This window comes from Cystoisospora suis (genome assembly GCF_002600585.1).
Source record: "Cystoisospora suis strain Wien I chromosome Unknown contig_1378, whole genome shotgun sequence".
Classification (NCBI taxonomy): Eukaryota; Apicomplexa; class Conoidasida; order Eucoccidiorida; family Sarcocystidae; genus Cystoisospora; species Cystoisospora suis.
The window spans coordinates 13,381-23,807 of NW_027154178.1; the positions used below are offsets into that span (position 1 = coordinate 13,381).

General features: G+C 43.0%; 1 protein-coding gene across 1 annotated transcript in view; it reads left to right on the forward strand.

The window, feature by feature from the left end:
- The window catches only part of CSUI_003171 (peptidase family c50 protein), a 23,725-nt gene extending 13,317 nt beyond the window's left edge, over positions 1-10,408 (forward strand). The window contains exons 4-5 of the mRNA XM_068063369.1: positions 77-7,782; positions 9,107-10,408. Coding sequence (XP_067924654.1) covers positions 77-7,782; positions 9,107-9,921 — 8,521 coding nt within the window. The 3' untranslated portion in view covers positions 9,922-10,408. The remainder of the gene's footprint in view (positions 1-76; positions 7,783-9,106) is intronic.
- Positions 10,409-10,427: the final 19 nt, after the last annotated feature.

A 10,427-nucleotide genomic window follows, 5' to 3' on the forward strand; every position in this document is an offset into this window, starting at 1 on the left:
TTTCTTTCTCTTTCTTTCTCACTTTTTCTTTCTTTCTTTCTTTCTTTCTCTTTTTGTCTTGTGGGGTTCCTGATAGGTTTGTGTCTTCACTTCCCGGATATTCACTGCTTTTCTTCTTTCTTCAAGAGAGCTTGAATGGCCTTTCCTCTTTCTCTTCAACACCTTCTTCACTCCCCTCTTCTGTACCTCCTTCTTCTTCTTCTCTTCTTCATGGACATCTCTCTTCTTCTTCTTTCTCATCTTCTTCTTCTTTTTCTTTCTGCTCTCCGCCTGTCTGTCGATCTCTTTTGGAGGCGAGTTTGTCGGCGCTAGGAGACTTGAGTCTTCTCTGTAAAGAAAACCTCTCTACTTTCCGTCGGAGAGAAGAAGATTTCGATAAAATAAAGAAGAGACAGATCACCTCCCGAGACACCCTCGGGTCTTTCGCGTCTGCTTTACAGAAAGGAAATGTGAAACGCTTCGTTCCAATGAAGAATGAGAAAGAAGGAGAAGAAGAAATGAAGGAACAGAATACGATGACGATGAGGAGGCTCGTCGGAGGGAGGGGAGAAAGAGAGAGAAGTACGGAGAGAAAGACAAGCGATGTGAAGAGAGATAGGGGTTCTCTTACTATCTGGGAGAAGTACGAACAGAGCGAGAAAGAAGAAGAAAGAGAGAAAGAGAAGAAGAACAAGAAGAGAGAAGAGGACGTTGAGGATCGTCTCAGTGAAGAAAGAAGAAGAAGAAAGAGATCTACGGTAGACATGCATGAGAGGGAGAACAAGGATAACTTCTCTTCATCTCTCTTTTCTTCTGCCTTCTATCCTTCCTCTTCTTTTTCTTTCTCTTTCTCAGCTTGTGGTTTATCTCTTCTTTCCTCGAGTCTTCATTCAATTCTTCAACTTTCTACACACGCTTTCATACAGCATCATATTCTTCCTCTCTCTCCTCTTTCTTCTCTGTCTTTTTCTTCTTTCTCTTCTTCATCTTTTTGTTCTCTTGCTTCTTTGCTTTTCATAGGAATGAGAGATCTTTACTACCTCTCTCACCCTCTCTATTCTCGTTCTTATTATGACCGCCTCATCATGTGCCTTGACGGCGTGAAACAAGAGACGACGAGGAAGTGTGTCTCTCTTCTTCTTCTTCGTCTGCTTGAGAAGCTCCAGATTCTCTTAGGTGTCTTTTCTGTATGTTTAGCGATACGCTTAACAGATGCCTTCAACCTGACGAGTGCTGCGAAGTATCTCCTCGACGTTTTAGCTAAGCTCAGAAGATTCTCTTCTCTCTCTTGTCGCAATGAAGAGAGAGAAGAAAGAGATGAAGAGAGAGAAGAGGGAGAGGAAAGGAGACAGAAGCGAGGAGAGACTGGGAATGAAGAACACGATAAAGATAGAGACAAGAAAAGATTCCCAAAGGAGACGTGCGATCAAAGAGGAAGAAAAAGATGCAAAAAAGAAGAAGAAGAAAAGAAAGAGTGGGATTGTAGAGAAGGGGAAGGAGCAAGGCAAGATGAAGAAGAAGAAGAGAAGGAGGAAGATGAGGATATAGAAGTAGAGAGTGAGAAAGAAGAAGAAGAAGAGAGAATAGAAGGAGAAGAAGATTTCTTCTTAGATCTTTTACTTCAGGCAGCGGTCTCTCTGAGCTGTGGCGGACATGCCGTTTCTTTACAGATGCTTCATAGAGAAGAAGAACGCCGACTTTTCTATCATCTTGTGTCTTTCTCTTGTTCTTCTTCCTCTTCTTCTTCTCCTTTTCTTTTCGTTTTCACGATCTTAAATAGGCTACTAGAGTCAACGCATCTGCATAGAGATACGCGAAACAGGATAGTCACCGACATTTCTTCTTCTCTCTCCTTTACACCTTTCTCCCTTCCTTCTGATCGATTTGCTTTCTTTAATTCTTCAACACCTTCTTCTTCTTTCTCTTCTTCTTTCTCTTCTTCTTCTTCTTCTGAATCACACATATGGCCGGGGAGTGTATGTACAGCTCTTTCTGATCTTTATACCTCTTTCTCATCCACTGTTTCGTCTGTGTTTCTTTCTCTTTCTCCTGCTAAAGACTATCTCATGATAGCCCGTCCATTCCCGTCTTCTTTTCTTTCTTCTCTCTACAAAGGTATCGACAAAGGCCTAAAGAAAGACAGAAATTTCAAGAGGAAAGAAGAAAGACGCGAGAGAGAGAGAGTCTCACGACAGGAGAAGGAAGATAGAGAAGTACAAGTCAGCAGGAGAGAGGGTGTCTTCTTAAGAGAGGAGAGAGAAGAAGAAGAGGAAGTTATTTCAGTGAAAGAGAAGAAGACGAAGAAGAAGAAGAAAGAGGATTCAAAACTCATTGAAGAGAAAGAGCAAGAGAAGTTTCTATGGCTTTCGTACTACCTCCCTCGACTTCATTCTTCTTCTCATCATCTCGACAGCCACCCCTCTTCTTCTTCTCTCTCTTCTTCTTCTCCTCCTCTCTCTTCTTCTCCTCTCTCTTCTTCTCCTCTCTCTTCTTCTTTCTCTTCTCATTCATGGGGGGGTGTGTTACGCGAGTATCAGTGGCTTCAGTACTGCCTCTCATTAGCAGTCGGCCACACAAACGCAGGAACGACACCTTCTTCTTCTTCTTTCTCTTCTTCTTATCGAAAGGATGACGGAGACCAAGTAGAAGATGAAGAAGCCGAAGACGAAAACGGAGAAGATACCATGTCTTCACTCGCTTCTTCTTCTTTAACTCCTTCTTCTGCTTCTCCTTCCTCTTGTCTCTCTTACTTTTCTTCTTCTTCTTTTTCGGGGGCCCGTGCATGCAATCACGGTCACGTTGACTCTTTCTCTCCTTTCTCTCCTCTAACGCCCCCTTCGATCACGACTAAAGATTCTCTTCTTTCTTCTCCTTCTTCCCCTCTTCTTTCTTCTCCTTCTTCCCCTCTTCTTTCTTCTTCTTCTCTTCATTCTTCTTCTTCTTCTCTTCATTCTTCTCCCTTTCTTCAAGCCGAGATTCGAGAAAGACAAAATTTTCCATCTCCCTTCCCTCTCACGAACGTACCCGCGAAGAACGACGAGACAAAGAAGAAGCCCTCCACTCCCCAGAAGAAGAAGAAGAAGAAAGAAGGAGAGGAGAGATCCTTCGTTGTTTCTGTCAAAGAAAAGAACATGTTGAAGAAGAGAGAAGAGAGAGACGACGACGTCCAATTTCTTCAGAGATGGTGGAAGCAAAGACGTCTTTTGGAGAAGAATTTGCGAGACTTCACTTGCCTACGCTTAGAGCAAGAGAACTTCTTCGGCGGGATAGCCTCTCTCTGCTTAGTAGGCTGGCCTTCTCTTGTTGATCGAAGTCAAAGACAGAAAGAAGAAAAGGAGGAGAGAGACACGTTGAAGAAGCAGAAGAGGGAGAGTAGAGAGGAAAGATCTCTTGAAGAAAAAGAGAGGAAGCACGATAGCTATATACATATCTCATTCTCTTCTTCTTCTTCTCCTCTGTTGCAACGGGATAGGAGACTTCTCTCTTCTTCTTCTTTTCTTTCTTGTCGTACAGAAGACATTCCGGAGAGGGGAGTAGAGAATGTGAAGGAGAGAGAGTGTTTCGTCTCCCCGAGGCCACATGCAGAGAAAGAAAAAGAAGCAAAGAACCCCGACGACCAAGGTGATGAAGAGAGAGGGGAGAACCTTCTGAGAAGAGATAAAAGAGAGACGATTAGTATCAGGGATAAAGTAGAAGAAGAAGAAGAGGTTAAGAAGGAAAGTGAAGAGAGAGAGAGAGAGATGTGTCCCTTGAAGAGACTTCTGGAGGCATGCGGCCTATTCCTTTATGAATGGCTACAGACAGGCTCCTCTCCCTCTTCTTCTTTTTCTTTCTCTTGTTCCTCTTATCTTTTCTCTTTATCATCGTCGTCCTATCTAGACTTTGAAGAAGATCAAGAGAGAAGAGATACCTGGAGGGAGCGAAGAGAGAAGCGATTCCTCCCACCTTCTCTGTCTCCTCCCTTTCCTCTTCTTCAGCCTTTGAATACATGGCTCGTTCTCTCAGAAGACAAGCAAAGAAGAGAGAGAAGAAAAAGAAGAAGAGCTCGAGGTGCTGCTGTATCGATTCTTCCTGCGTTAGCCCAGCTTACATGTGCTCTTCTCTCCCTGCGCGTGCGAATTCTCATCCCGCCTAAGATGAAAGGGAGCGAAGAAGAAGAAGAAAGAAGAAGAAAAGAAAGAGAAAGAGGAAATGGCTTGACAGAGATAGAGACGAGACGGAGTGAAGAAAGAGACTCTCGAAGAAGCTATGTCGTAGGACTGCAGAAGAAAGCGAGAGGAGAAGAAGAAGGGAAGCAAGAAGACGAAGAAGAAGAAAGAAGAGAAGAAGAGAGAGAGAGAGGCGACAGAAGAGAAGAGAAGAGAAGATGTAGAGAGAGAAGAGAGGATCCGTATTTGCCAGAGATATCTAGAGCTCTTTCAGCAGTCTCTTCTCCTCTCCAAAGAAGAGGAAGAAGGAGAGTCAAAGAAGAAGAAGAAGAGAATCTTAAGAAGATGAAAGAGAAGATGAAGAAGAGAATATCTCTATCCTCTCATGAAGAGAGTATCAATGGAAGAAAGAAAAAGAAAGAAGAAGAAGAGGAAGAAACCCATAGAGATGTAGGTGACGTGTCGTCTCTCCTTAGCCGTCTCTACATGCACGAAATGACTAGCCATCTAGATTCAAGAGGCTCCCTAACTATCTCTCTTCCTTCTCTCTCTCGATTCCTTAAGCATTATATTCTCTATCCTGTCTTACTACATCGCCCTTCCTCTTCTTCTTCGGACCGAGCAAAGAAAGAAATCCACGATGTTTCACAGCGAAGTGAAGCGCAGAAGTTCGACGAAGAGAAAGAGAGATATGCACAGAGAAGAAGGAAAGAAAGAAGAGAAAGAGAAGAAGAAGAAGAAGAAGAAGAAGAAAGGAAAGCGTGGGAGGTGTTTACACTTGGGTATTTTGCTCTAGTTGTAAAGAGACTTTCTCAGACATTCTCTCTCAACTCTCGTCTTTCTTTCTCTCCTTCTTCTCCCTTTATCGATAAAGTCTTCTCTTCTTCTTTCTCTTCTTCTTCTTCTTTCTCTTCTTCTCCTTTCTCTTCTTCTTTTTCTTTGCCAGGGACCATCAGCTGTGCCAGTGAGAAAGAGGCGAAAGACGGAGAAGAAGAGAAAGAGAAAGAGAAGAAAGAGGAGAGAGAGAAGGAGACTGAAGAAGGAGAAGAAGAGAAGAGAGACATGATAAGAAGTGAAGGTAGGAGTTATATCGAAATAAGAAGGAAAAGACGGACGGCAAGAATAGGAGGAGCAAAGAGCTCTCCACGTACAGAAGAAGTCCTAAGGATGGGAAGGCTGAAGCTTCTTTCGCCTTCTTCTTCTTCTTTATCTCCGTCGTTCTCTTGTTCTTCTTCTTTTTCCTTTTCTTCATTTTCTTCTTCTTCTTCTTCTCCTGATTTTTCTCTTCATGCCTTTCACCGACAGGCCGATCTTTCGAGGCCTGGAGTCACGACGTCTCTCGATCTTGGCCGAGGAGAAAAGAATTACAGACACCGAAGTGAAATACAAGAAGAAGAAGAAGAGAAGAAGAAGAAGCAAAGGAGAGAAGAAGTTGAAGAAGAAGAGAAGAAAGAAGGGGGAGAAGAAGATTTGGGGATTTTTCTTGGGGTGGAGCCAGTAATTCTTTATGCCGATAAGTATTTATCTCTTCTTCCCTTTGAAGGCTTTCCTTCTCTCCGTATGGCGCCTCTCTGTAGATCAGGTGGGTCGTATCTCATGACGAGGTATCTTCTCTTTCATCTTGTCGAGAAGAAAAGGAGAAAACTGTCTGCCTGGAGAAGAGAGCTCCAAGCTGCATGGAGGAAGGCGAAAGAAGAAGAAGAAGGAGAAAGTAGACAGAAAAGACGAGGGAAGATCTCTGACGCGGGAAGATTTGAAAGAGATAAAAGAAGAGGAAAGAGAAGAAGATCTGGAGATGAAGAAGAAGAAGACGAAGAAAAGGAGATAGAGGGACAAAGAAAAGAAGAAGAAGAAGAAGTGATTGAAGTCCTAAGTAGTGAAGAAGAAGAAGAGGAGAGAACAAAGCAGCAAGTCAAGGATGATAGAGACTATCATCAAGAAGACAAGGAAGAAAAGCACCTCTCTCTGTCTCCCCCGGCGACGAATCATTTCCGTTTTCCTTCTTCTTCTTCTTCTCTTCATTCTCCTCTCTTAACAGCCTCGTCTTCTGTTTCATACAGAAATTCCACCTTTTCTCAGTTTCGTGATCCTCTCTCTTCTTCTCTCTCTCCTCTTCACTCTTTACCTTCTCGTAAGGCGTCGTCTTCTTCTCCTCTCTTTCCTAGCCATTCTTCATCCGGTCTCCCCACCTTTTCTTCTTCTTCTTTCATGCAGCATCGCATTCTCTTAGGAGAGGCGAAAGACCAAGACCAACAGAAGCAGATACAGCAGAGGAGACAAAGGCAGAGACAAGAGGAGAAGAAAACAGTTTCCACCATTCCTACTACTACTCCTACTACTACTTCTACTCCTCCTCCTCCTACTGAGCGATCTTTGTCTTCATCTCTTCTCTCGCAAATACCAGTTCGTTCCCTTCATGGAGCGAGGAGACATTGCCTTTACCAAGGAGAAGAAGAAGGGAGAGAAATCCCAAGAAATCGGAGTGGCTTCTTCTCGCATGCAAAGAGAACACAAAAAAGAGAAGGAGACAGAAGAAGACATGAAGAAGAAGAAGAGAAAGGAGAGATGGAAGGAGTTAGAGACAAAATCGTAAAAAGAAGAAGACAAGGTCTTTCTCAAACTCAGGGAAATCGTCTGTTTAAAGAAGGAGGAGATCCTCTCTCTTCTTCTTCTCGTCTTCATCCATCTTCTTCTTCTTCTCCATCTACCTCTTTATGTCGTCCTTTCAACACCTCTCAAGAACGTCTCTTCAACCCTCCTCTCTTCTCTTCTCATGGTTCTCTTTCTTCTTTCTCTTCTTCTTCTTTCTCTTTCTCTTCTTCTTTCTCTTTCTCTTCTTCTTTCTCTTTCTCTTCTTCGTCTTCTTCCTCTTTCTCTTCTTCTTGTGTATTTCCTTTCTCTTCTTCTCCTAATTCTTCTTCAGCCCCAACACACCATCGAACTGCGTCACCTCAGGCCGCTGTCCCTCCTTCACTCCCACACACACAGTCTCCTCTCCGTTTGCATGGAAGGACAAGGGAGAGGAGAATTTCTTCTTCTTCTTCGCCTCGATCTCTTGATCCTTTTCAAATATCTTTCCATCAAGAAAGAAGAAGGCTAAGAAAGGCAGAAGGAGAAGAAAAAGCAAGACAGAAAAGGGAAGAAAATGCAAGAAAAGAAGATGAAGAAGAAGATCACGATAACTCTGGAAGTAAAGTGAAGCTTTCCGTATGTCTCCTAGATCATCTTCAAGTAGCTCCATATAGATGTCCTTGTCATCCTTCTTCTCCGAATATAAGCCGATTCTTCTTGGACAATGTTAGGACATCGACTCCTCACTCTTCCGTGAAGGTGACCTTGAAGACGATAGAAGAGAGAAGAAGAAGAAGAAGAAGAGGCACAGTTAAAGTGGAAGAAGTAGATCAAGATCGAGACTACGAAGAAGAAGAAGAATTTTCTCAGGAGATCTGTATACGGGGGAATCGCAGATTTCTTGTTTCTTCATTGAATAGTCGTGTGTATTACAGTGTCAATCCATCAGGAGATCTTAAGCGTACAGAGCGAATTCTCATTCCTTTTCTTCTTTCGTCTTCTTCTTCTCTTCGATCAGACGGCGAGAGCTTCCCTTCACATCAGGCAAACTCATGGCGAGGCAAAAGAGGCTCTCCCCTATCAGGTATACATACCCACTACAGGCACGTACATCGGCCTGTACACATATACAGATACATACATATATGCAGTATATATGTACAAATGTAATCTATATATATATTATGCAGTATATATCTACATACGCAGTGTATATATATATACATATTTGCAGTATATGTATCTGGATATGCAGTATATATATATATATATATATATGCGGTGTATATGTACGTTTATACATGTGAGAATAGAATTGTAGGTGTGTATGCAAAGGACTGATGCTTTTGGAAATGTAGAAATGTGTACAGGTGTACATACCGTGGCTGACTAGAGGTAAAATAGAGGGGGGGGAGAAGAAGAAGAAGAAGAGAAAGAAGTTGAGGTAGTGCTAGTCGTCGTCGTAGACATCTGTCTGTTTGATGTTGATAAGAGTTGAGAGATAAGGACAATTACGATAAAGATGAAGATGAAGATCATCGAAATATTGTAGGCATGCATCGCCATGGGTAGAAGGCAACAAGATAGCATCCCTTCAGTGTATAGACATCAGACCGTTTGCGATAAGCACAGAAAGATCTCCTATATGCCCCCACTCTAGATAGATAGAGAATTAGATATACTTCTCCTACTACTAATACAACAGGGAGTGAGTGTGTAGGGATTTCATTCGTTTTCGACAAGAAGAAGAAAAAGGACTTTTCGTAATGATGTGATTGATATACTGGAAAGAGATAGAGGAGGCGTCAGTCACGGTGTATAGACACCGGGGGCTCCTCTACATCTCTACACGTATATATATATATATATGTATATCTCACTCTCTGAGAGCTAGACTCAAAATAGATTGAAAATAGACTCAAGATAGCTAGGTCCAAGACAGACAGACCGAAGATAGATTAGATAGAAATGGACAACTTTTCTGGGTAGCTTGAAGGTGATGTAACAGGAGGTGTGATAGAAGAAAGAAAGAGACAGAGACAGGGCCATAGTAGTAGTAGTAGGAGTGGTTGGGTCGTGTGTAGTTTTATATGAGGTGGTGCGAGTGAGGGGATGGAGTTGGATAAGAATAGACGCGAGAGACAAGAAATGCCGCGGACCTTAAAGAAGACAGACTGCCAAGTCTTTCAAGTTCTATGAAAAGAAGAAAGCAAAGGAAAACAAAATAGAAAGAAGAAGAAGAAGAAAAGAAGAACGAGCTTCCATTGTAAGGCGTATGTCTGTCTGTCTCCTCTCTCTTTCTCTTTCTTTGCTGTTCTCTCTTCTTCTTCTTTCTTCTTCTTCTCTCTGTTCATTTTGTTCTTCTTCTTTGTGTCTTCAACCTGACGATTTTTCTCCTCGCGATGTAGAGGATGAATGGCTGCATGCGCTTCTCACCTCCGACGTCTTTTTGTACTGCGGACACCAAGGAGGGGAGCAGTACATCCACAGAGATCTCATCCAACAAGCTCTCCTCGTCTCTCCTCCCCCTTCTCTTTCTCCTCGCATCTCTCCGAATCAACCCACCTCCCTACATTCCTCCTCGCTTTCTTCTTCTTCTTCTCCCGTGTCTCCTTCTTCCTCATCGTCGACTTCTCTTCCTCTTCTCCATTCTTCTTCTTCTTCTTCGTCTCGGCAATGTTCTCTGCATGTAGGTCTGGAAGCAGTCGCCCTTCTGTTTGGGTGTAGTAGCGTGCGCTGGACGTTCTACGGAGAGAAGAGTGAAGGGTGGAGTCATGCGTTTGACTATCTCATAGGAGGAAGCCCGATGGTAATAGGCAATCTCTGGAATATCACGGACGTCGAATCGGATGCGATCACGCGAAGTCTTCTCTGGAAATGGACGCAGCCTTATGCATCTCCTTTCTTCTTTTCGTCTTCTTCTTTCTCTCGTGGAAAAGAAGAAGAAGAAGATGATACGCATCTCGAGAAGAGGAAGAAAGAGACGGTTCGTGAGAGAAGGGGGAAGAAGAACGAGAAGAAGAAGACGAAGGAGAGAGAGGAAGAGGAAGAAGAAGAGAAGAAGAAGGGATGGCGGGGGTTATCGAGAGAGAGAGAGGTGGGGGGTGTATGTACATGTGAAGCGAGACTGCCTTTACTGGAGGCTCTTACAGAGGGGAGACAGGCTTGTCGATTGAAACATTCCACAGCCTCTTCAACAGTTGCTTTAGGTCTACCTCTTTAAAGAACGCAAGACAGGAAGGAGAAACAAAAAAGACGAAGAAGATTGTCAGAGTCGGAGAGAAAAGAAAGAAAAAGAGACAGAGAAAGAGAGTGAAACAGGGGCGGGGTTCTGTTTTGTGGTGTCTTCTCTGTACATGTCTATAGATCCATCGACTTCATAGAATCGACTGAGATATAGAGAGAGATAGAGATAGATAGAGAGATAGATATAGATAGATATAGAGATAGATAGATAGATTAGTGATAGATAGAGAGAGATAGAGAGACAGAGTTCTCATTTCCTCTTCTTTCTTATGATGAGAGTGGCGATCTAAACTTCCTGTAGACAAGAGTGCTCTTCTTCTTCTTGTGTGATGACAGGTGGTAGTTTGTCTTGTATGTGAGACTTCGCCATTCCATACAAAGAGTCTTCAATTCTACCTATCTATATCTCCTGGTGAACCCAGGAGGGGTGCTCCACGTGCTTCTCAATTCTTAGTATAATTGCCTTCTTCTTCTTTCTCTTCT